At 39.5% G+C, this 27,767-nt stretch overlaps 1 protein-coding gene across 1 annotated transcript; it reads right to left on the reverse strand.

Moving 5' to 3' along the window:
* Nucleotides 1-544: 544 nt before the first annotated feature.
* On the reverse strand, nt 545-21,517 carry LOC131955096 (mitochondrial pyruvate carrier 2). The gene is made up of 5 exons (XM_059319069.1): nt 21,144-21,517; nt 18,859-18,899; nt 15,729-15,813; nt 11,535-11,646; nt 545-835 (listed from the first exon to the last, which is right to left on the reverse strand). Exons 1-5 carry the CDS (start codon nt 21,250-21,252, stop codon nt 712-714), a joined length of 471 nt encoding a protein of 156 aa, XP_059175052.1. The 5' UTR covers nt 21,253-21,517; the 3' UTR covers nt 545-711.
* Between the last annotated feature and the right edge of the window lie 6,250 nt (nt 21,518-27,767).

Genomic DNA, 27,767 nt, shown 5'->3' on the forward strand with positions numbered 1-27,767 from the left:
CTATCCTAAAATTATTATTTCTAATTGGAACTCTTAGAATTAAAACTGTTTTTATGCTAATTTTTAACAGCTTTACAAAACAAAGAGACTAAGTTGGCTCTGTAAGTTTTTATTACAAAGTTGATATAATTATTGTTTTAAAAAAAAAAAACTTATTTTACACTTCCTCTACATTAGCACTTCAATCATTTTATTAAATCTACTTTATAATATGGGTATTGCATACAGTTTTTAAAATTTAAAATCCTTTATCCCCAACATATTTAAAAATATTTACCTATTCCAGAATATATATATATATATATATAATTATATTTATATAAATTAAGAAAACATGACACTGCATTGTAGTCAACAAAAATATTATTCAAATTAATCAAATATTCACCAATATTATAACCTAAGCTCTTTTATACCCAAACTGCCGATTACACTATAAATAACAATCAGGAGTAAAATTAATGCAACAACTTTAATTTTAAAAATGTATTTACTTATTAGCTATGCACACATAAAAAAAAAAACTTGAATACCTGGCACTCATAAAATCACATTGAGCTTTTTTTTAAATACATTATCCCTTAACTATTATTTACATGGTTGGGTTATGTAAGGAATTATTTCTAATTTTGCAGCTTTCAAACATGGAAGATTTTTATTTTTCCAATTGTTTTATTGCTCTCTACAACAAGATGGAAGATTTGTTTACATCTATTTTTTCAGCTCCTTCTCTGGTTTCTTCTCTTGTATACTCCCTACTTGGGAATCCTTGTATTTGTTGTGGAGACGTTCCGCAGCATCCGCCTCCTCCTGGGGCTTCACAACATAGGTGTAACTGAAATCAAAGAAAAGGCAACGATGGGAAGGTTTGTTGAGAGGTGGAAGTTATGAGGTGATCAGAATGGTAAAACAGTCAGAGGCGTAGCGACCCATTCCGGCGCCCGTGGCGAACTATAAATTTTGCGCCCCCCCCCCACTCCCATTTATATTTAATTGGGCAAAAAAGACCCCCCCCCCCCCCCACTCCCTCAATTTGGAAAGGTTGGGTGCACATTTTACCAGTCACTATCCTGTAACCATTTTTATTTCGGTTTCACACACTTGATGTATAAAATAGTTACATCCGTCTGTAAAGTCAATAATCGGTCTTTTTTCTTAATTTAGACTGTATAATTCATTAACGCAGCTCAAAATGAGCTTTTTTATTTTTCCCCCCACCCCTTTGGCGCCCCCTAAAAAAATGATATCATGTTAACCAGACGTACTAGTATGACTTTAGCCGCAACTTTCAGGCAACTCTCTCTGATCTGGTTTTTTACAACTATCCCCAATGGCAACCCATCTTTCTTTCAAGCTACTCTTCCAGGTTTTTCTTAACCTGCCTTTTTTTCGTTTGTTCTGGTGATTCCAGGGGAGAGCCTGTCATGTTAAGTTAGTTGTCTGCTTGTGTTAAAACTAATTAGGATACAGTGTATCCGTACATTTGTAAGCCATGAGTAGGCTCTCCATTATCCAGCTTATTTATTACTTTGGCTTTAGGGGTCGTCCATAAACAACGCTTTTTAAAACTTTACCCCCCCCCCCCTACCCATTGTCTTACGTCGTAACAAAATGTTAGACCCACTTTCTATTATGAGGTCACACATCAGCCTACCCCCTACCCAGTAGCGTAGCGAGGGGGGGGGGGCATATGTCCCCGGGCGCCGACCTTAGGGGGCGCCAAAATGGGTTGGAAAAATAAATTGAAAGGTTGGGGGGGGGGGATGCAAATCGAAATCTTGAGGGGGAGGGGGTGCAAATCGAAGTTTGTCCCCGGGCGCCGGGAAGGGTCGCTACGCCTGTCCCTACCCCCCCACCCCTATTAAAAAAATTGCAACGTTTTAATTTTTCGAAATTGCTATTTCTTCAAAAAGATAACGGTTAAAATTCAGTTTCAAATATTACTTTTTAAAATTGAAAAAAAATAATTTCGGCAGACTTTTTGACCCTCCCATCGTCACAGAAGTCTGGACCCTTCCCACCCTCACCCTCAAGAGTGTGACGTCTTTTATAAACAATCCATCATTAGAACAATAGAACCCCCCCCCCCCCCCCCCCCATCTCGCTCAGCTGTTTATAGAACAGGTTGATGAACGGGTGAAAATCTGGTCACCTTGCATAGAAAAAAACAACAGCCCAGCAACCTTGTCTAGTGACGTCATAAGCAGAACAAACAGGTAACAAATGCGTGCTATATCGTTGTGGTGTTCAAACACACCAAGGGTTAGCCAACAATTTTTTCCCCTCTCTTCATTTTGTGGATAACTGAATCCACTGGAGAAACGCGGCATTGTACTTTAATGTAAGATGATTACACCGAGCCAAAATATTTAGGCTCCTGTTTGTGTGACAGTAGGGAAAAAAAGTTGTGATTGGGTTGATACAAATAGGGCTAGTAGAAGTTTTTTTTTCATTTATGTTTTTGTGACGATTTACCTCCCCTCCATTGTCACACTTTTTCACTCAAAATTCCACTTATCCAAATTAAGTAGTTACTACATACTTCCCCCATCGATTAAAAAAAAACAACATCTATTCAACACTGAAAATTATTTTAGCAAAACGGAGGGTGGGGTAGGGAGCTGTGGCATCGCATCCTTTTTACATTTCGTCCTAAAGTCCGCAACCCCCCCCCCTCCCCCCCAACCACCGTGAAGGAGTGTGACGTCATTTACGGACGACCCCCTTATCACCGCCAATATACCAAATGCAACTGTAATAGATTGAAATAATTGTGAGGTCAAGGGAACTCACTCTTCTGTATTAGTTATATTTATTATATTGTTATCTTGAGTGATGTCCCTTGAGTACTTCCTTCCGGCCTCTCTGGTATTACCATCGTGGTAGTTAGACCCAATTAAACGTGTTATATACAACCACAGGCTTCTGTCGTCAATCTATTATAACTGGCGACGAAGGATAAACATCTACTAGAAAGAGCACCTACTTACGCAAAAAAGAGGTTTGCTAGAGCTTATTAGCTAATTATTTCTAGAATTATGGCGCTGTATGGCCAAATAAAAGAATTTGATGCGAATGATGAAATCATTCAAGATTACCTAGAGAGGTTAAGCTTTTACCTAGAAGCTAACGACGTGACGATAGAAGCCAAAAAGAGAGCTGTTTTATTAACAGTCATAGGGCCTCAACAATTCAGGCTACTAAAGGACTTATGCGCACCAGCTAGTCCAGATACCAAGAGCTTTAACGAGCTGAGCAAATTGCTAACAGACCACCATGCGCCTACCCCATCAAAGTTTCTATGTCGAGCTAGATTTGACAGTAGGACTCGTCAACCAAACGAGTCAATATCAGAATATGTTGCTGCTTTACGTCATTTAAGTAGATTCTGTGAATTTGGAGAAACGCTGTCTGACAGACTATGTGAAAAGTTTGTGACAGGTGTAAACAGCCCTGATATTCAAAGAAAGTTGCTGCTCGAGTCAGATCTAAAATTGGAAAAAGCAATACAACTTGCAATGTCATTCCAGCAGTCATCAGATGCGGCGAGATCTTTAGCACCTTCAGAGATCCATGCAGTAAACAGCAGGTTAGTCAATAAACATCAACCCCATCAGAGCATTCCAACTTATGCTAAACAGCCTGCTCGTTCAAATCCTAGATCTAAATCTAGTAATAATTATCAAAAATGTCATCGATGCAAAGGTCCCCATGCATCTCATCGGTGCAAGTTCAAGTCTGCAACTTGTTATAAGTGCGGTAAGCAAGGTCACATTGCCAAGGCCTGCTTTGCAAAGTCTTCGTCTGTTGCTAAATCTAGCCAGTCAAGACAGTACCGCAACCAAAAGCAGCACTATGTTAACTCTCACCAAGACTACCTAACCCAACCAATGAACCACTCTACCTGTGAAAATGCTCAAATTGATTTGCAGCCGGATTTCAACCTGTTCTCTGTTAAATCAATAAGTCATGCTCCCATCAATGTACAAGTTAATATCAACGGTAAGAGCATCAGCTTCCAACTTGACACTGGAGCATCTCTAACAGTTATAACAAAGGAAGATTTTGACGCTATCACTGGAGGATCAGTGCCTCTACAGCCATGTCACAAGTGTCTAACAACATACACTGGTGACAATGTTCCGGTAATAGGAGAGTGTATGGTTCATGTAAGTTATAATGGTCAAAGTGTTAAACTTCCTCTTCTTGTGGTTGAAGGAAATGGACCGCCATTACTAGGTAGGAACTGGTTAAGTGATCTTAAGTTAAATTGGGAGAGTATTTGTTCATTGAAGAATGTAAAAGAATCTAGTCTTACTTCACTAGATAAAGTTATATCTGAAAATAAAAGTGTTTTTGGTAATCATGGATTACTAAATGATAGAACAGTGAAGTTAAGCATTAAAGACACAAATCCAAGATACTGCAAAGCTAGAGTTCCACCTTATGCAATGAGGAATAAAATTGAAAATGAGCTAAGTAGATTGGAATCTAATGGCATCATAAAGAAGGTAGACTATTCCGATTGGGCGACGCCCATTGTGCCAGTGTTAAAGAAGGATGGTTCTATAAGAATTTGTGGAGATTATAAAACTACACTGAATAAGCAAATAGAGCTAAATAGGTACCCTATACCTAACATTGAGGAAATTTCTTTGAATTTGGCAGGAGGAGACAAATTCACTGAATTAGACTTTAGTCATGCTTACACTCAACTAGAACTGCATCCAGATTCAAAAGTCTATACGACAATAAACACACATAAAGGACTCTACCAATATGAAAGACTATGTTTTGGCATATCATCCAGCCCTGGAATTTTCCAAGCTGTCATGGACAGTATTTTTAAGGATATTCCAAATGTTTGTGTGTACTTTGACAATGTGTACATAACTGGTAAGAATGACACTGAACATCTTAAAACACTTGATAAAGTCTTGAAAATTGTTGGTGAAAAAGGTTTAAAGATAAACAAAGATAAATGTCAATTCATGCTGACAGAAATTAGTTTTCTTGGTTATATATTGAGCAAACAAGGCATCAGACCTCAACCTGAGAAAACAAAAGCCATTAAAGAAGCACCCAAACCTGAAAATACCCAACAACTAAGAGCTTTTTTGGGCTTGATAAATTACTATGCAAAGTTCATAGGAAATCTGTCTGGTAAACTATCACCACTGTACAAGCTGCTACAGAAAAATGCAACTTGGCACTGGGGTAAACAACAAGAAGCTGCTTTTAATGCAGCAAAAGAAGCTTTGTCTGCTGACACCTTACTAACTCACTATGACCCAGGGAAAAGACTTATATTAACATGTGATGCTTCACCAGATGGTGTAGGAGCAGTCTTGTCCCACATGGATGAGAAGGGTGACAGACCCATTGCTTTTGCCAGTAGATCTTTGAATCAGGCTGAGAAAAATTATTCTCAGTTAGATAGGGAAGGCTTAGGCATCATTTTTGGTGTTAAGAAATTTCATAAGTTTCTGTTTGGTAGGAAGTTCACCATCTTTACAGATCATAAACCATTGCTAGGTTTATTTGGAGAAAACAAAACCCTACCTGAGCATGCCTCACCAAGAATTCAAAGATGGGCTATCACACTAACTGCATACAATTATGAATTGAAATACAAACCTGGATCTCAGAATAGTGCAGATAGTCTTAGCAGATTACCTTTAAAAAAACCAAAGCCTGAGCTATGTACCAGAAGATGTAGTTGTTCTCTTCACTATCATGAATAACTCCAATATAAATGTGAATGATATTAAAAGAGAAACACAAAAAGATGAGTGCTTAATAAAAGTATATGAGTACTGTAAGAATGGTTGGCCTGAAGAGTCTGTGAATGATGACTTAAGGCCATATTAAATAAGAAATAAAAACCTTTGTGAAGATAATATAAAAGATGGAGAAGATGCAGTCCATTATCAGTCAGAGTTGCCTAAACAAAGTATTTGTAACTTAATAAATGATTATGGTGATATGGCAATTTCAAATGTTTTAAAGAGAATACATTAGTAAGAAGGAATGTGATCATCAAACAACTTTGCTAACATCATTAGCACTTACAGAAACTAAAAGGGTAACATCAAAAGAAGAAAAAGATTTTTGCCATTTAATACACCCACTTCAAATACTGGATCACAGTTGCAAAGTGATATTGTCCAGGATATTACTTTTAAACAGTATTTTTGGTTACCAAAAAGCACTATCAGATTACCTGAGAAAATTGATCAATCAAAGAAATCTATGTCAGTCAAGGATCTGAATAACAGCATAAATTAATACTTCCAGAGGCCAATTCAAAAAGTCAATCATGACAGAACACCCATTGAAAGAGAATTTGGTATTAATGAGAATGTGTATCTAAGAAATTATGGGAGAAAGGAAAAATGGATACCAGGTCAAATTGTTCAAGGTACAAGACCTGTGCCTTATAAAGTTAAAAATAACTTGTGCAGAATGATTTAAATCCTAGACCTCCTGAGATAGAGAATCCAGATGGTCAGAATATTGAGTCACCAAATCAAAAGCCACTGAGAAGGTCAAGCAGGACAATCAAGGTCCCAAATAAGTTAGACCTATGATTTTAAAGGTCAAAAGGACTTTGACATTATTGTTTTGTATCTTGATTATGTTGTGGCATATTGTACATTGTTTGTAAGGATGTAATCTACCATAGTGTTCATGTTACAATATAATTGGTGATTTTAGGATACTATCAATTGTTCTATTGAGAGATGTGTTATTGTGTTCTAAGGGTAAAGGGATGTAATAGATTGAAATAATTGTGAGGTCAAGGGAACTCACTCTTCTGTATTAGTTATATTTATTATATTGTTATCTTGAGTGATGTCCCTTGAGTACTTCCTTCCGGCCTCTCTGGTATTACCATCGTGGTAGTTAGACCCAATTAAACGTGTTATATACAACCACAGGCTTCTGTCGTCAATCTATTATAGCAACTATAAGCCATACCCTGCTATTAATAAACCACATAGAGAAACCATGATCGACAGACCGCCAACTTTAGTTAGATCTAGCTACTCGTTGTAAGTCTAGGGTGGATTAGAATTAATTGGATGAATTAATGGAAAAGGGTTGGGGCTTCAACAAGGGTCTATAACAAGACTTAAACAAATCAATAGGAGAAAGTTAATTATGTCATTAATCCTTTATAATTAATGGAAAATTTATTTTAATGACCAGAGTTTCAGCTTGTCGAATGGCACGCTTAACCCGCCAATGGGTACTTACAATTTAAAAAAAAAAATACATCACTGGCATGGAGGAAGTTTTTTTTAAGCTTATGTAACAAATATTCAGCATGTCTTTTAAAGTTGGTTTTCATATTTTCAGATATAAGGTTGGCCTTATGTGTAGGCCTATATATGGGAGAGGGGCAGTAGGCTGAATCTGTGTACCGTGTCTATTCATCTGCTTGCCATACAATAATATAACTGGCACCCCGAAGAATAATTGCTGGAGTCTTCTTATGTAACAAATATTAAGCAGGGCTATAAAAATTTAAAATGTGTTCGCTTTAAAAAAAATATAAAGTAGGCCCTATGTTAGGGACGGCGTGGCCTAGCAGTACAAGCCGAGAGTCACGAGTTCGAATCCGGGCGCAAGTCTGAAGAATGTCCCTGAGTCAACTCAGCTCTGATGGGTACCTAACTCACGTCAGGGAAAGTAAAGGCTGCTGGGTATTGAGCTGGCCGTACTATCGTTGGCTTCATATGCGAGGTCACAGACACAGGTTAACTCTACTTCACTTTACCATGGACCGTTAGGTTCGAAAAGGGGACTTTGATATTTATATTTGGGACATGGTCAGTAGGCTGAATGTGAGTATCTATTGGGCTGATTCCCATCTATAATAATAGTTTCGCTGTCTGTCTATCTATCTATCTATCTATCTATCTATCTATCTATCTGTCTGACAAGAACGCTCTAGAGAAAACACAAGGAAAATAAAAACATGCACAGTAATTCGAAAAACGAAATATGACGTCGACACATTTAGCGTAGAGTAGAACATAATCTCAAACCAGAGAGTGCACACAGTAATGTAATGACGTCATTGAAACATTGAAAAAAAGGAAATGTTGTCTAATCTAAATGGTTTGCGTGAAGAGTTTCTTGCATACAATTCTTCGGGTAGGGGCGAAGCCCCACCCCCGCGTAAGAACGTCTGAGGGGGGTGGGGGTGGGGGGGGGGGGGTTGAGTGGGGGGGTGGTTTTAATTTAGACTTTTTCCTCCCCGGAGAGGGGTGAGGGTACTTGAAAATTTCGGGGGCGGGTGTAGAATTTTCGGGGAGGGGGCGGACACTGGAAAAAGTATATAATTATATTTCGTTGAATGGGACGGTAGACATGTTTTTTTTGGGGGGGGGGGGGGGGGGGTGGGGGGTGGGGGGTGGGGGGTGGTGTGTGTGTGGGGTGGTGTGTGTAGGGGTGGGGGTGGGGGGGGGGGTGGTGTGTGGGGGGGTGGTGTGTGGGGGGTGGGGGGTTGGGGTGGTGTGGGTGGGGGTGTGGGTGGGGGTGGGGGTGGTGTGTGTGGGGGGGGTGGTTTTTGTTTAGAGAAAAGAGACAGCACTATCAACCTAGCGCCCGGTGTATCCTTCCTCAACGGGCCATTTTTCTCGTTAATACTAATAGTTTCGCTGTCTGTCTATCTGACAAGAACGCTCTGTCTGACAAGAACGCTCTGTCTGACAAGAACGCTCTAGAGAAAACACAAGCAAAATAAAAACATGCACAGTAATTCGAAAAACGAAATATGACGTCGACACATTTAGCGTAGAGTAGAACATAATCTCAAACCAGAGAGTGCACACAGTAATATGACGTCATTGATTATCGCGTAAACATTGAAAAAAAGGAAATGTTGTCTAATCTAAATGGTTTGCGTGAAGAGTTTCTTGCATACAATTCTTCGGGTAGGGGCGAAGCCCCACCCACCGCGTAAGAACGTCTGAGCCCCCCCCCCCCCTCCCCAACTCAAAAGAAATTTCCTCATCGATACTCTATAATAAAATTACAGCCTAATTAATGTGTCTAAACTAAAAAGTGGTTTTCTTGCAATGGGAAGGTAGACATGTTTTTTTTTTGGGGGGGTTGGGGGGGGGGGGGTGGAGGGGTGGGGGGGGGTGGTGTGTAGGGGTGGGGAGGGGGGTGGGGGGTGGTGTGTGGGAGGGGTGGGTTGGTTTCAGTGTTTCTTTCAGACTTTTTCCTCCCCGGAGAGGGGTGGGGGTACTTGAAATTTTCGGGGGCGGGGGTAGAATTTTCTGGGAGGGGGCGGACACTGGAAAAAGTATATAATTATATTTCGTTGAATGGGACGGTAGACATGTTTTTTTTTTGGGGGGGTGGGGGGGTGGGGGGGGGGGCGGTGTGTGGAGGGGGTGGTGTGTGGGGGTGAGGGGTGGGGGTGGGGGTGGTGTGTGGTGGGGGGTGGGGGTGGTGTGTGGGGGTGGGGGGGTGGGGTGGGGGTGGTGTGTGGGGGGGTGGGTTGGTTTTAGTTTAGAGAAAAGAGACAGCACTATCAACCTAGCGCCCGGTGTATCCTTCCTCAACGGGCCATTTTTCTCGTCTATAATAATAGTTTCGCTGTCTGTCAAGAACGCTCTGTCTGACAAGAACGCTCTAGAGAAAACACAAGCAAAATAAAAACATGCACAGTAATTCGAAAAACGAAATATGACGTCGACACATTTAGCGTAGAGTAGAACATAATCTCAAACCAGAGAGTGCACACAGTAATATGACGTCATTGATTATCGCGTAAACATTGAAAAAAAGGAAATGTTGTCTAATCTAAATGGTTTGCGTGAAGAGTTTCTTGCATACAATTCTTCGGGTAGGGGCGAAGCCCCACCCCCCGCGTAAGAACGTCTGAGCCCCCCCCCCCTCCCCAACTCAAAAGAAATTTCCTCATCGATACTCTATAATAAAATTACAGCCTAATTAATGTGTCTAATCTAAAAAGTGGTTTTCTTGCAATGGGAAGGTAGACATGTTTTTTTTTTGGGGGGGTTGGGGGGGGGAGGGGTGGAGGGGTGGGGGGGGTGGTGTGTAGGGGTGGGGGGTGGTGTGTGGGGGGGTGGGTTGGTTTCAGTGTTTCTTTCAGACTTTTTCCTCCCCGGAGAGGGGTGGGGGTACTTGAAATTTTCGGGGGCGGGGGTAGAATATTCTGGGAGGGGGCGGACACTGGAAAAAGTATATAATTATATTTCGTTGAATGGGACGGTAGACATGTTTTTTTTGGGGGGGTGGGGGGTGGGGGGGCGGTGTGTGGAGGGGGTGGTGTGTGGGGGTGAGGGGTTGGGGTGGGGGGTGGTGTGTGGTGGGGGGTGGGGGTGGTGTGTGGGGGTGGGGGGTGGGGTGGGGGGTGGTGTGTGGGGGGTGGGTTGGTTTTAGTTTAGAGAAAAGAGACAGCACTATCAGCCTAGCGCCCGTTGTACCCTTCCTCAACGGGCCATTTATCTAGTCTATAATAATAGTTTCGTTGTCTGTCAAGAACGCTCTGTCTGACAAGAACGCTCTAGAGAAAACACAAGCAAAATAAAAACATGCACAGTAATTCGAAAAACGAAATATGACGTCGACACATTTAGCGTAGAGTAGAACATAATCTCAAACCAGAGAGTGCACACAGTAATATGACGTCATTGATTATCGCGTAAACATTGAAAAAAAGGAAATGTTGTCTAATCTAAATGGTTTGCGTGAAGAGTTTCTTGCATACAATTCTTCGGGTAGGGGCGAAGCCCCACCCCCCGCGTAAGAACGTCTGAGCCCCCCCCCCCCCCCTCCCCAACTCAAAAGAAATTTCCTCATCGATACTCTATAATAAAATTACAGCCTAATTAATGTGTCTAATCTAAAAAGTGGTTTTCTTGCAATGGGAAGGTAGACATGTTTTTTTTTGGGGGGGGGTTGGGGGGGGAGGGGTGGCGGGGTGGGGGGGGGGGGTGGTGTGTAGGGGTGGGGGGTGGTGTGTGGGGGGGTGGGTTGGTTTCAGTGTTTCTTTCAGACTTTTTCCTCCCCGGAGAGGGGTGGGGGTACTTGAAATTTTCGGGGGCGGGGGTAGAATATTCTGGGAGGGGGCGGACACTGGAAAAAGTATATAATTATATTTCGTTGAATGGGACGGTAGACATGTTTTTTTTGGGGGGGGTGGGGGGTGGGGTGGCGGTGTGTGGAGGGGGTGGTGTGTGGGGGTGAGGGGTTGGGGTGGGGGGTGGTGTGTGGTGGGGGGTGGGGGTGGTGTGTGGGGGTGGGGGGTGGGGGTGGTGTGTGGGGGGTGGGTTGGTTTTAGTTTAGAGAAAAGAGACAGCACTATCAGCCTAGCGCCCGTTGTACCCTTCCTCAACGGGCCATTTATCTAGTACATTAATATAAATGATACACCAAAAACTAGTAGTTTTAAGCCTCCGCCTCTTACACCTAAGTTAAAGATAAACCTTTGGCATCAATGATGCTAGTCTTAACACACGTGTAAACGACACGAACATAGATCCACTCACTGTGCAATTCTGCTGAGCTGCATGGTCCCGGTAAGGCCAGTGAAAAAGTTGACAGCGAAAAGGCTCCAGTTCTTAGGTATAATCACTAGTGAATATCTGGACCATATAAATCCTGAAACATACAGATTTATGACATAAACATTTAAGTAAGAATGGGAAAATTAAATTATATACATTTTAAATGTAATCTCCGCCTACTTCTCCCAACAGAGTATTTATTCTAAAATAAAGAATATCATTTTTAAGTTAGTGGTAAATTCAGTTAAGGAATAGAAACACATTGGGGGGGGGGGGGGGGGGGGCGTGGCCTGAGCGGTAGAGCGCAAGGCTATTAACCCGAAAGTCTCGAGTTCGATTCCGGGTTCAAGTCAGTAGACCGCCATTGAGTCCGCCCAGCTCTAATGGGCAACTAACTCACGTAAGAGAAGGTAAAGCGGCAGGGCAAAGCATTGACCACACCTTCCCCTCATCATTAACATATCAACTCTACTTCATCTGGATGACTAGGACTAATGAGGATTGTTTCCTAATATAAAGACAATTAGTGATCTAATTAACTCTGCTATTGGAGTAGGCCTAAAACTAGTGAAGCGAAACGTTACCACTCGAAACCTGACCAGTTGGCATTTAATCAAGCGTGTGTCCCGTATATGCTTATGTATATGCACACACATATCTGATGACACCCACCCACACATCCTATACACATAACCACAGGGTTGCTTTATTTTGTTGATCTCCCCTGATCCCGGTACCCACTATTATGTAATGTGTTTAAGGCCCGAATACCCAGGACCGGATTTAGAGTTGATTAGGGCCTAAGCTTGAGATATGCCCCCCCCCCCACCATAAGCCCAGATATTATTTGGTTACCGAATCTGATCTATGGTCTACTGAGTTTTCATTGCGACAGATAATGAGGCAGTGTATTTAAGCATAACTATAGCTGATTCGGTGGTGGTGGTGGTTGGGGGGGGGGGGGGGTTCCAATAAAGTGGGGGCCCTAAGCTATATCTTTCTATGTAAATCCGGCCCCTGCGAAGACCTGTATATTTAGGGATATATATATATATATATATATATATATATATATATATATATATATATATATATATATATATATATATATATATATATATAGTTATAACGTACTGAAACTGGTTTGGACCAGTGGCGCGAGGTACCAGGAATTGAACCAAGGTACGATCAAGCCAACAGTGGCTAAAACCAAATATTTCAAGGTGTTTTTATCCGACAAGAAAAAAAAAACAATAACAAACGTCTACGTTCACCCAGTTCTTGTAGAAGGGTGTCTGGATGTCGCGGGGAGGTGGGTTTTTTTTACAGGCCTAAAGGTTGGTGTGACACATTCAACACGACAAGGTCATTTTTTAAAACTAGCAAACAGGCGACTGTGACCTTTTTTTTTTTTTTTTGCTGTTGTTAAGCAAAAAAAAAAAATTAATTGATGAAGTCAGTGAACGATTTATAATTTATATCTAGGCGTTGGTAATGGTATCATTAAAATATTACTGCTAAACGGAACTTAGGGATTCGAAACATCCGCATATCTTTCAGGCCTTTTTTTTTTCTCCGAGAGGACGGGCACTGGTTAAATTATATACTTATTATTATCTCATTTGTGGTGGGGAGGGGGGGGGGGAAGAAGGGCACCCGAAAAGATGCACGAAAGAAACCATGGAAACAAAGGTTGTCATGATCGTGTGGAGATACTTGAATGTAGCACGGTAATTCCAGAATAGAAAAATATATTTATGGGCTAACCCCCCCCCCCTTCCTCCCCCCAAGTATTTTTTTCAAGAATTAGCTGAGGTATGGGTTATAAAAGAAGAATTGCATCACCGCCCCCTTACCCGTCAAGGACGTTTAAGGACATATGAAAAAAAAAATGAAGTCACTAACGCCAACAGCCAGGTATACACAGCTCGACACGGCCGGTGACGACACACCATGTATGTACCGTTTCATGTTTTACATAGCCCCAAGTGTGCAACAGTCTGATCACGGAAGTAGAGATCAACACGGTTACTATTTAACTTCATGTCTATAGACCTATTGACGTCTTTTTTTTTTTGCTACCTATTGCTACAACAGTCATACCTAGCTCTACCCAGAGGCGGCGCAAGGGGTGCGGACCGCACGGGTGACACCACTTAGGGGGACACCAAAACCAACAAAAATTGCAACATATTTAGAATAAATATTTTTTTTGTCAGTACAATGAATGGTTAGAGTTAAAAAGTATTTTAAGTACATAAAGACGATCCGAACAAGGGATGGGGGGGGGGGGGGTGTGACACCATGACGTAAACATGTTGCAAACTAAAGAGAAAACAATGCTACACCCAGCTTTATTAACAACGATTATAGATAACCATCAGTAGTATTAAATGTGCACACGGTAAAGCTATTACGGGGGAGGGGGGACTGCAAGGTTTACAGAGAAACAAAAAAAAGAGGGGGGGGGGGGGTGACACAAACTTCAAAATTTACAGAAAAAAAGGGGGGTGATACCATGAGGTGCCGCACCGGGTGACACCCGACCTAGCGACGCCACTGGCTCTACCGCTGATTTGGTAAATTTGCTCTGAAGTCCTAGCATTTTAAACCTGAAGGTCCATGGGGCAGGTGAAGTTCAGTTCCTCTGTTTCAGTTACCTCGGCATTATGTCGAGATAGTGTGCCAGCACTATGTCCAACCGCCTTTACTTTCCCTAACGTCAGTCAGGTACCCATCACAGCTGGCTGGACTCAGGGACTTTCTACGGACTCGAACCCAGGATCCGAACTCGAGACTTTTGGGTTAGCAGTTGAACGCTCTACCTTATTTCCCTGTACATCATTATTAACGCCGGGTCTCCCTCCGAAACATCAATGACAATATGCTCAAGCAACTAACGTTAAACCAGCATTCGCAGCAATGTTTTCGTTTGCATACTTTAGTAAACCGTAGTAACAAAGGATTGATGTACACCTACAATGTTTTGGCCTTTTTTCCCAACAACAAAAAAAAAAACAAAAAAAAAAACTATAACATTAATAACAAGAATATCTTAGCGATCACTCAGAGTTGTCTTATTGTCTATTCAGGAACCACCGTCGTTTCCGGACCGAGAATCGAAACAACGTATTCGTGGTAGCAAGCACTACCGGAATCGATACTTCAAACCCTTACCTAACCCTTAGGGTTAAAATTCCAGGCTATGCGGATATCTGGGTACGGTAAATCAATAAGAGCCTTAACATAACTTCAGCAACAGAAGAATGTCGACATTAGTGTTTATGCTTATAATTTAGGCCAGCCAACTTGCCAAGTTCACGGTTCATACCCCATAAGTTAAACAGTGAACAGGTAACAGATCAACGAAGCGTGGAAAGTAGCTGAACCATGACGTAACACCACTGGGATTGTGACAGCTAAGCTCTATATATACAACCTACGTTTTAACAAATGTATGTTAACCATCTGCTGTGTTAGGTCTAAAACTTTAAATGTAATCATTCTTCTATTGTAGTTTACATTCTCCGAGACCTAGCCAACCAGAGTTTCTTTCGTGAATCTTTTCTGTTAAGGGGGGGGGGATGCGTGCACGTCCACCGGCAAAATTGAAGAAAACAGATTTAATATACAACATATTTACTGCCCCATTTCGGAGAAAATGTCTGAACGGAACACTTGTAGCAAGAGACACAGTTTGGCAGAGGCGTAACGAGGGGGGGGGGGGGAGGGGGGGGGGGTGCGGACCGAAAGTCTGGGGGGGGGGGAGAGGGGTGCAAATCGAAAATTGAAAGTTTGTCCCCGGGAAGGGTCGCTACGCCTCTGGGGGGGGGGGGGTGACACCATTAAGTGTCGCACCGGGTTACACCCGAACTCGCTACGCAAATGCAGTTTGGTGCTACATATCCATCGATTGAACGGTAGGGGTGATGGTCTACTTTACGTCACTGTAGTTTAGGACTGAGTGCTAACGAACAAAAGATCTGATCGTATTAAAATTACCAGTGAGACAGAGCTTAACTCTGGCAGAGACTGAGCTAATGACTGTTAACAATACCATTGAGACATAGAGCTGTACTCTGGCGGAGACTGAGCTAATGACTGTTAACATTACCAGTGAGACATAGAGCTGTACTCTGGCTGAGACTGAGCTAATAACTAACGTGTTAATATTACCAGTGAGACATAGAGCTGAACTCTGGCGGAGACTGAGCTTGTTGGCTGGTCTAGAGATGTCTCCAAGACCTGCTATCACCAGCAGCTGCAAGGAAAGAAAGTGTTTGTTTTACAAGCTTGAAACAATAAGGGAATATGCAATGAATTGAAATAACGAGATGGCTGCTTAACTGAATAATTAATTACATACATGGCTTTAAGCCAACAATAATCAATATCAAGTAATGTGGTATGGTATTCTGTTGACGATTCAATGTGCACTAGACTTACGCCATTGTAATAGCATAGAGAACCCCCCCCCCCCACCCCCACAATTACAACCACGTTACAGTGCTATTGGACAATTCGTCACCCAGCTTTTTAAAATGTAATCGTAGATGGATGTAAACATCACACGCATTTTATCGTTAACGTTTACCTCTTGATCGTCTACCTATTTAACGCCTACCTCTTTCCCAACTACCTCTTTAACGTCTATTTATTGAACACCTATCTCTTTAACGTTTACCTCTTTATCGTCTACCTCTTTCACGACTATCTCTTTAACGTCTACCTATTTAACATCTACCTCTTTAAAGTCTACCTCTTTCACAACTACCTTTTTAACGACTACATATTGAACACCTATCTCTTTAACGTCTACCTATTTAACGCCTACCTCTTTCACAACTACCTCTTTATCGTCTATCTATTGAACATCTTTCTCTTTAACTTCTCCCTCTCTAACAACTATCTCTTCAACATATCTTTATCGTCTATCTCTAACTTCAACGTCCATGTATCTACGGGTACATGCCGTATCGCGCCCCACCAACATCGTCTATAGTTCATCAAACCACGGGACATCTTCTACCATGTCCATAGCCACGAACACAGACAAGCCATGTGTCACATTTGTGTGTTGTGGGCAGGTTCAAGCCACCACAAGAAGAGCTATCGGGATGGGTACAACTGTACCTCACCACACTATCCTTACATTGCTCAGATAGCCTCTCGCGTTGATTGGAGAAGAGCCCAATCTATAAACAACTCGATTACCTCATCCTCTTTTTTTAAAGGGTTACTGTAACCCTTTCGTTATTCTTTTACTTTTTCTTTCTTAATTTTAGAGTTGGGACCAGTGGCGGAACTAGAAAAAAAGGGCCACCCCGCAAAAAAATTTTTTAGGCCCACCATATATATATATATATATATATATATATATATATACATATATATATATATATATATATATATATATATATATATATATATATATATATATATATGTACAATCACAAAATATGAACATAGGATACTCGTTGCAGGCCTGTTCGTGATTTGAAAAACATCAATTTAAAATTTTTTCAACATCATGTGATGTGTGTAAGTGCATTAGTGTGTTTTGTGAAAATAGTTTAATTAATTTTTGATAGAAGTCCTCTTAGCATATTGTCGGTTAAAATAATATAAAACATGAAAGCTTTGTATAAGTAATGGTGTCTCGTGTTATGTTTATTTTTATGTTTTTTTTGTAGTTATATTATTAATGTTTTAAATATTATTGATTTAATACATTTCAATACATTTTCTTTTTGTACAATATCATTCTTTAGTAATTATTTATACAAAAAATAATAATTAAGAGAAGTAATTCCTTTTTAATTTGTTTAGTACAAATCTATTAAAAGGAGCTTATGATCACCCCTATTTGACTATTTAAAAAAAAGGGGAAATAAGTCATGGAAGTGGTTTGAACATTTGCTTATCTTTGATACGTTTAAAGTTTAATTGTAGGAGAAAGACTCGGCTTTCACAGTTATTTAAAAACAAAGGGAAAAAGACGATACAAGAGCGTGGGGTGGTGTCTATAGAATAAAGATAATCCAAATGCAGCTACGGTAATTTTTTACAAAACAACCATCAAGTCAAAAATAAAAGAAAATTTACTTTTTTTTAACTATTAAAAAATGTATAATGGTCGGCTCTGGGCCCCTAAATGGCGAGGGCCCCCCCGCATTGCGGGGTCTGGCGGCACTGTAGTTCCGCCCCTGGTTGGGACGGATTTCTTATAACACAATTAAGTTGTAGTGTCAACTTGTTATGCTCCGTATAAGTCGTTGACTTCGATTTCAGCCTGCTTTTCTTTTTGGATTTGCTACCATAGCCTTTGCCAAGAACAAACTACAAGGTAGCAGTTGTTTGATTTATGCCAGAGGGTTCGAGACCACGAGCTTTACCGACTCGACCACGCCGACCCCTAAAGAACGTTGTCTTTCTAATTATAGCGGTCTTAGCATCGATACAAATGTGACGCCGACTATAGCAACTAGTAGAATATTTTTAAAAACATAAGAGTCAAATGTGGACTGAGAAAAATGCCCAACCAATAAGCGACACGATCTTGCTAAAAATCTTTTTTTTTAAAGAGAAATAACTTATAAGAATTTATAGTAATTAGGTTAATGGATTTTATCGTTAAAACGATTTCCTTGTGACGCCTTGTGTAGCGTCAGTATTGATGAGCAGAAACTATTTTTAGAGAAGTCAAATTGAAAAGCCAAAAATACACGTGTATATAAATAAAAAAGAGTGTTTTTATGACCTAGAAACCCACAACCAGCTAAAATTAGACGCGGCGTTTTTTTTTTTCCTTTCAGGAAAAGAGAGGGGAGATAAGGACGACTCGCGCCCTCACGATAACTCACTCGCACACCGGGTCAATACTCGTTCTGTGTAGCGTGCTAATGTAAGCGACACGCACACAAGTAAACAGGGGCGCTGATGTGTGTTTGTAACGGCTGCATTTTACGTGTTTGCTGACTGCATTACACACTTCTATTCGTGTTTGCTGACTGCATTACACATTTCTATACGGGTTTGCTAACTGCTGTACAGACATCTAAAAAATTGTTTTTTTTTTTATAACCGTGTTGTGATTTACATACACGGACTAGATGTCCTGTTTCACCTTGAGAGAAGCGACGTCCTATAATTGTTTTACGACGGGCTACACGCGTTTAACAATATCGCATATCAATATCGATCACAGAAGGACTTATCAAAACAGACATTGATTGATTAGCTAGCTCTGTTTGATATTTTAATAAAGGGAGACAAAACTAGGCCAAGTATCGAGGAATGTGCTTACCCATTTAGCAAACGGAGACCAGAAAAATATTGTTTTAGGACCTGTAATTAAAAAAAGGGGAGAAAAAAAACACATTAATAAAACATTTATAGTGTTCATTTAAAAAAAAAATATACGTGTGCTGTTGTAAACAAAACAAAAATTTGACAGATAAGAACAGTGTAGGCTTAGCTATCTATCGTTGCATGCCGTGAGTTAGACCTGTATTTCATAGACAGGTGTAAGCCTACAACAGTTCACATAACAAAGATTGTTAAAAAAAAAAAACCCCAGCTTGATCGAATTGCTGGAACTCATAAATTTACACCACGGCGTAACGAACAATAAAGGACAAACGTGACCATGTTTTAATTGCTTTAAGTAAGAAGAGCTAGGTCACATGGTATTTAGTAGCTTAGATGGTGGGATTTTTTAATTAACATTTCTATGTGGTATAGACAACAACTTTTGCTATTGTTGTTCATGTGTAACAACAACACATACTTTTAAGTTTATAGGCCTATAGAACTCAATTATTTATAATTGTTTTATGTAATTCGTGTAGAGCTTTTAATGTGTGAAATACATATTTCATCCAACACACGCATAGGCCTACCATATATAAGACTACATCAGCATTTTAGAGATAATGGGTCAAGAAAAGTGTCAGAAAGATAGCTTTTAACACACTGAAGTAAAAGCTGCCTAATCTCTGGTTTAGTAAGATGATTTTTTGGGTGAAGTGCCCTATGACCCCGAGAACAAAGTACACTGGCTGGTCCTAGTACGATATAGATCCCTAGCATGATCAGATTTGTGACGAGAATGTATGCATACAATGTTGAATAGGTGTAGGCTAATCTATATAAACATCTTAACTAAATTAACGATTGGAAAAAATCTTCAGTTAAATGATACATTGCTTATCAAGAGTATTGATACATCAGTATATACATTTTAAAATATTGTTAGTAATATCACTATATATGAATGTTTCGACCCTACGTCTTCATAAGTATTATTGTTAGTGTTATCTCGGGAAAAGACTAGCAATAACAACATGGCAGACAAGTACAAAAGTTAATTGCATTTCTAAGCTAGCTACTGTCGAGAAAGGAATGCTATTCTTTTTTCTATTGAAGGCCTATGTCGCTATTATGGTTCGGTATTTTTTAAAAAGTGAAACACACTTTACGTAACTTTAAGATTGCACTTTGCCCTGATAAATACTTATCTAACCATTTTCGTATATGCAGTAGACGTCTAGTTGACAATCTATTCATATGATTAAGTAATAAAAGAAGTTTATAAATTGTGTATTTTGCACTTTGGTCTTTGACTTGTTTGACAGGCTAGCCAGTTATATTTTACTGTAAATAGCGTAATCACTTCTCATTGTATTAGCTTTTTTATCATAATATTAAGAGGTTAGCCGGTTTAATTTTTACTGTAATGACATTTTGATTTGTAATTATATTCAATAATAATAGCAACTGAATTCACTGCAGTTGGGGTTACTTAAACACATGACTTATTTGTATCAACAGTTAGTGTCTTATCAACCCTGAGATTTAAAATAGTGTGATTGAAAACAGTAACAAGCGTGGCATAACACAAACTGTTTACAATAAAAAATAAACAAGACAGCACAACGCTACGGTTATTGACACAGCTAAACAAGGCCCGTCAGTTTTGATGAGGAAAAACGTTGGCATTTATTTTAACGCTACGCTTTAAGAGTACAGTATAGTCTGAATATAGCGACTTCCTAGACTAGACTATTATTAACGCAGCATACTTCTGTCTAAAAATATGTCGCGCCAACGTCATAGACTGCTTGAATGAAAAACAAGTGAAACGCAGGCTTGGTGTAAGCGCGAAGGTTGTGTGTGCATGAGTGTTGTTTTACCAATGGGGGGTGATGCAATAGAACTGTGCATGTAGGTTTAGCGGGTTTATTTATACTACACGTTTTAATATAAAGTTAGTTACTGGCAATATCATTAAGACTAGAGGAAACGCTCGAGTGAACAATGAATTTTTGTAATTTAAAAAAAGGGTGAATACAAAAATTCCCGGTCATATTAGATCTATATATTTTTTATTATATTTTTTTTTAATTATAAAAATAACTCAAAGTGAAGTTAGATGTTAAATTAAAATGTAAACACTTAGTTATTAATACAATAATAACAAAAAAATTGTTAAAATTAATGTTAAAATATGAAATTTAAAAAAAAACACTGTTTTAAAACTTGACAATATTAATTAAAATAATAAAATATAAATTATACTACGTAGCCTACCTGCTGGATGTTCCCATAGTGGTCTTAGCTTAGGAGGAACCTTAGGTTCAGCCGTTCGTATAAGGTACAGATAAAAGTTCGATGCGAATTTTGGCATCAGCCGAACCATTTTTAGGTGTGTTTATTTTTATGAAGTTTGGTGTATTAAAAAAACCCAACAAAGGTGGCCCTACATCTCAGCTAAGCAACCGACCGACAGAGGTTCACTAGGCTACGTACAACCAACACGCAGGACTACACCGAGGTCGTAGCACCGCTGTTCACTGACGGCGGAGTGGGATCTATGAGCGAGTGTGGGCTGTGTGTGTGGGTTTGCGGAAAGTGGGTTGGAAAATGTATGGCGTTATTCAGATACGGCACACTTCATTGATTCTCTGCAGAAGAAAGGATATCCTGTTGTTGAATGATATTACAAGTTTAGTGGTAGATCTAATACGAATAATGTCTGTTAAGAAAAACTCACGATCCAATAGTTAACTAGATCTAGAATCTAGTCTATAATATTTTTTTTAAATACGTATTTTCATTCACGTTTAACACCAACATTATAATTAAATATAATTCTATTTCGATTTATACAATAATAGAAAAAGTCTTTCAATAAAAAAAAGTGTGTAACTAATCTGAGAAAGATGCAGTAGAACCACTGACTGGCAAACTGTCAAAATTATTAATACAATTTTTAATATTTGTGGCGGCATTTAACTTTTTAAAAGATAGATTTAGATAGATCTAGTTGCAAATAGGATTGGAGTAATGTTTTTATTAAGTAAATACTACCAACAGAGGCGTAGCGACCCTTCCCGGCGCCCGGGGACAAACTTTCGATTTGCACCCCCCCGCAAGCTTTCAATTTATTTTTCCAACCCATTTTGGCGCCCCCTCAGGTCGGCGCCCAGGGACATATGTCCCCCCGCCCCTCCCCCCCCCCTCGCTACGCCTCTGACTACCAATGACCAATGCATACAGATCTAAAATCTGTTAATGATTGTATCATTTTTGATTTATGAATGTAATGTAAACTATTTTTTGCTAGATTTAGATCTAGATTCTAGATCTAGTTTAGAACCTAGAATTTATTTACTAGATATTCTAGATCTAGAATCTAGATCTTGCACACAGAGACTCGAGTTCTGTTTCAATGACTTAGTCATTAGTGTGATCAGCACTATTGCCAGCCGCCTTTGTTTATCTAAAAAGTGAGTAAGGTACCCATGAGAGTTGGGTGGATCCACATAATGTAGAGCTAGATAGATCTGGTTTAGAAACCAGATAGATCTAGAATCTAGATGATATTATAGATCTAGATCTGTATCTTTTCTAAATAATAAATAAATTTAAAAAAATAGAATAGACTACTTGTACTTAGACTAATCTAGATCTAGATTCTAGAGTACTCTAGAGTCTAGAGCTACTTAAATTTGAATTATAGAACTAGAATCTAGACCTAGTATTTAAGCACGTCATAGTAGGCCTACTCATAGTCGTAGAGATAGATCTAAATAGATAGATCTATTCCAGATCTAAACTATTCTAAACTGAGACTAAACTCAAACTAAACAGATCTCATGAAACTCATTCATTATTTTTATTTATACATAGATCTAGATCTATTTAATAATTAATTTGGTAATCTATCGTTTTAGGTACGTAAAATCGGCCGCGACTAGTAATGTGAAAAACAGGTGACTCCTTACATTTTAATAATTATTTCACATTTTGAGGAGGATTTATGTTTTGAAAAATACAAAAATGTTTCCTTGTTTCATTTATGTACCTGTTTTTAATCAATTGAATTAAAACTTCTCAGTAATAAATGAACACCAGCGATGTTTCCAACAGATGCAACCACGCTCATTTACTATAGCAGCCATCTTGTTAAAGTTTTATTTTTATAGACATATAGCGCGAGATTCAGGCGGAAGTTACTCTATTTTACAAATGGCTGCTGTTTATATAGCAAATCTTGCTTGCAGACACAGCTGTTTAAAGTTAATTTCTGGCCTATATTGATATATTTAGCCATTGATTTAGGTTTATTATTCATTTATCTATAATATTTGACACAAACATATTACAATATACTTCTATTACAGCCTTGACAATGAGGTAACGTTTTCGTACATTAATAGCCGCGGCCGATTTTACGTACCCAAAACGATAGATTACCATTAATTTTAATACTTGATTCTAGATCTAGATCTAGATTCTAGATCTAGATCTAATAGCTTAATTATCTTAATAAGATAATATTATTATACTTTATAACTTTATAGCTAGACTAGATCTAGCATCGATTAATTATATTCTACTTATTATTAGATCTAGATTCTAGATCTAGAGTACAAGTTAGCAAGCTAAAGTTAACCTATCCGTTGCCGTTGACTTCTCCCCGAAAAAGTAAATAGTGCAAGATCTCTAGATCTAGAGAGATCTAGATCTAGAATTTAGATCAAAGTTCCGGTGTTGTTTTTTAGAACAACTTAAGTTTTGGAGGCAATACAAATACGAAATTTGTATTGACCTAGGCCTACGGTGTTTTGGGCGCGTTTTTTTTTTTTTAGATCGAAATCTAGATTTGCACAATGTAGATCTAGGCCTAACATGAACTATCAAATTTTCGCAAATTAAAACAACGTCCAGGATGTTTTAGTTAGAGATGGTGACTTTAAATACCTTCTCTGTGATGTCTAGCAAAATTATAGAATGTATAGTGTAGAGTGTTGCTAGAGCTTAGACAACAACGCACTTTGTTTTAAATGTCACCCTTCTCATTTTATTTCTTTCAAACACGATAGACATTGTGTAAACATAAGTTAAAGTTCCATTTGCAGATTAATAGAACAATAAGCAGTGTTTTTTTTTCAGGCATCTCCTCGGGGGAGGGGGGGGGAGGGGCGGTATAGCGACTTCTTTAAGATGACCCCCCCCCCCCCCCCCCCATACCCCCAGAAGCATGTCTACCGCACCACCCCTATCCCGGACAAAAAAAGAATTTATATAGAAGACATACTTTAAAAAAAAAATTATTCCGCCTGCCCCGAAAAGTTCAAGCCCCCCCCCCCCCCCACCATAACCATAAGGCCTACATTTTTAATAAACATAATAGTAATAAAAAAGGGTAGCAAGTAAATAAAAAAAAAAAAACAACAACAGTAGTATATATTATATTATATATTGAGTAAAATCTATACAAAAATCTAATTCATTTACGTCTAATCTGTAGATCTACATTACTACGATATTCAATGAAAGGTCAACCAAAGCAACTCTTTAAAGGTTACCTATACTAAAAATGTAATGTAATGACAATAAAAAAATCTTATAATAATAAGCTTGACCTAAGTGAAGAGTAGATATGCTGTGCTCCCTAAAACTCGACCACCTTTGTTTGTTGACATAGAGAGACATAATATTCTACGATCGGTTTATTTACTTGTGTGAAACAGGAGAGTCACAGTTTGTAAGCAACAAGACGGATATCCTGGTACAAAGAAGTGCAAGAATCTAATAATAACTTGCATGGTGTTGATTAGGGGTGTGTGCTTTATATTATAGGTTACTGAACATACTATTTTAAGAATTTTCAAAAACTTGATAAACCACTTTTTAAAAACAAATCAATAGTTTTACTTATGGTGTGTTTCCCATAAGTCCATTTTTAAAGACACGCGGGGCAGATGAAGTAGAGTTCATCGGTTTCAGATACCTCGGGATATGAAGGGATAGTGTGGTCATCACTATGCCCAGCCGCCTTTGTTTTCCTAACATAAGTTAGGTACCCATCAGAGCTCAGTGGACTCAGGGACGTTTTACTGGCCCGGATACGAACTCGAGACTTTCGGGTTAGCAGTCTAGCTCTCTACCGCTAAGCCACCCCGTCCCACTTTATAACCTGATACCCGACCTGTGTCCTACATGAGAACCCTCTGCCGTAGCCTGATCTACCGAGAACCACTGACATGAATAGCGAGAGGGGCCCAACACACATACACACACGCACAGTTCAAAGGGGACGCTCATTATTGATCTCCAATAAAAGGTTTCAAAAATCATCAATCCAACTTTTATAGTAATTTATAGGTTGGTATTTTTTCAATATAAAACTATGGTTTAGATTTTTATAAGATTTTTTTTCTCAACTATCTTTTGTGTACTAGACGGTCAAACAATATTTCACACATCTAACAAGTTTCTTCACAATGAACAAGGCTCGACCAGTGATTCTGGGTATGAATCGATATCATAGCGGCGATGATTTGCATTGACTAGTCTTGGACTATGCTCCTAGCATGACTGTGGCGCTGAGTGGCACAGAACTGTTTCGACGAATGTTGTTTCGCCGAATGTTATTTCGTCGAGTGTTGTGGCTAAAAGTAAAGCATAGGCGATACGAAATGTAGTTTCATTTTAATTATTTTTGTGTGAAATGAAAAAAAAAAAAATGAAAAAAAAAAATCAACAACCATCAAAATAAAAAATTACAGGCATAGGCCTCTTGACGTTAGAACATTTATAAGAGGAAGATGGGCACGGTGATGACTTTTTAGATGGATGGAGTAAAGAAGGGGATGAGGCTAACGTGGGAGCACTCACGCCAGGAGCGTAGCGAGGGGGGCGGGGGGTGCGGACCGCACCGGGTGACACCATTTAGGGGGGTAACACCAAGGCAAAAAATAGCAAAGTATATAGAGAAAAACTTGAGGGGGTGCAAATCGAAAGTTTGAGGGGAGGGGGGTGCAAATCGAAAGTTTGAGGGGGAGGGGTGCAAATCGAAAACTTGAAAGTTTGTCCCCGGGAAGGCTCGCTACGCCTCTGGGGGGGGGGGGGGGGGGGTGACACCATTAAGTGCCGCACCGGGTGACACCCGACTTCGCTACGCCACTGACTCACGCTAATATATTACTCTGTTAAACCGCTACTCTGTATCTGGTATGTAATTTTGAACCCCGAGAATGCAAGGTTCAGATTTATACCACTTGCCTTAAGGACCGACAATAAAAATTGGCTTGGCAAATGGCCTATTTTACAATTTTTAACATTCAGAATTTGATAGCCTAAATAATTATTCACTCTAATTGATAGGCTAACATTGGGAATAGGAGTATCGACTGACACTTAAATTACCGGTATCTAGTTAATAAAATATTCACTTGTTTACCACCTAGTGTTGGTCTATATCAGGGGTAGGGAACCTGCGGCTCTCCAGTTCCATGATAATTATATTATTTTATTTTCAAAACTCATATTATACTGTAACAAAAAAAAAAAATTTAACCAAAATAAAAAGTGAGAATAGGTGGAGTAGAGCGTATAATATGGCATTAGGCCCCACAACTGTGATTTACACCAGAGGCGTAGCGATGGGGGTAGGCCTACATATGTCCCCGGGCGCCGACCTTAGGGGGCGCCAAAATGGGTTGTAAAAACAAATTAAAATGTCATTTTAGCTGCATTTTTGCATTATAAACAGTTTGAGGGGGGGGGGTGCAAATCGAAAGTTTGAGGGGATGGGGGTGCAAATCGAAAGTTTGAGAAGGTGGGGGGTGCAAATCGAAAGTTTGAGTGGGGGTGCAAATCGAATTTGCTCCCGAGGGGGGCGCCAAATTGAAAGTTTGTCCCCGGGCGCCGGGAAGGGTCGCTACGCCTCTGATTTACACTAGCGAAGTGCACATAAAAAGGTTAGTGGCTCTTTAAAAATTTGGAAATTTTGTAGTTTGTTACTTTTGGCTCTTGCGTCTCAAAAGGTTGCCGACCCCTGGTCTATATGAAGGTTCTATTAACAATCTGTACTTAGCAGTAGGAGAGTTAGCGAGGGAGAAGATGGGTGTGTCACTTTTAACACCAGAGATCAAGGTTTAGGGTTGTTTTGGTGGCAATGGTCGGCTATTTCTCATTGTTTCCAGAGTTTCTTCCAGGCATCTCTTCGAAATGAAATTTATATAATTTATATAGAAAATATATACTTTTGACAGTGTCCCCCCCCCCCCGAAAAAAGTCTACCGCCCCTCCCCCCCCGAAAATTTCAAGTGCCCCCCCCCCCCCCGGAGAAAAAAGTCTGGAAGAAACACTGATTGTTTCCGTTTTCATTTTATTTTGATTAATCAATGTCGGATCTCTTCCTGGGGTCGTCCATAAATGGCGTCCCACTCGTGGGGGGGGGGGGGGTCCATAATATTGTTACGACGTGTGCTGAGGGAGAGGCTGGTAGATAATGTGATATCACTTTTTGTAGCGGGGGGGGGGCAGTGTTTTTTCCATGCACAACAAATAAAAACATGACCGCTAACTAAAATCAAGAATACCGCAAATAAAAGAATATTTCAGCAAGATAAGGCGACACGTTTTATAATAAAATATACTGTGTAATGAAAAAATGAAGACTTCATAAAAAAAGGACATTTGATGACCGATTAAAGTTTCAAGTCTATCAACCTAGATGAACAGTATAGTTGAATAACATTAGCATGGTGCTCAAATTTCGCTTCACTATAAAGGGGAGATAACCGTTAATTTGTTTTGTTTCCTTTTTAAATCTGCTATTACAGGTTGTCGGCCTTTAGTTACAGATTAGCAATTTATTTACATTTCATTTTTAATTTCTTCAGCCTCTACAAGTAGGGC

This window comes from Physella acuta, unplaced genomic scaffold, assembly GCF_028476545.2.
Source record: "Physella acuta isolate Inbredline_101_S28 unplaced genomic scaffold, ASM2847654v3 ptg001055l, whole genome shotgun sequence".
In the NCBI taxonomy this organism is placed as follows: Eukaryota; Metazoa; Mollusca; class Gastropoda; family Physidae; genus Physella; species Physella acuta.

Bases quoted from the DNA above. Each gene is read 5' to 3' on its own strand.
- LOC131955096 (XM_059319069.1), bottom strand. From the start codon at position 21,252: ATGGTTCGGCTGATGCCAAAATTCGCATCGAACTTTTATCTGTACCTT. The intron at 11,647-15,728 runs GTAATATTAACA...TGTATGTTTCAG, and splicing joins TTCAGCTCTATGTCTCACTG to GATTTATATGGTCCAGATAT. The intron at 836-11,534 runs GTGAGTGGATCT...CTTTGATTTCAG, and splicing joins CAGCTCAGCAGAATTGCACA to TTACACCTATGTTGTGAAGC.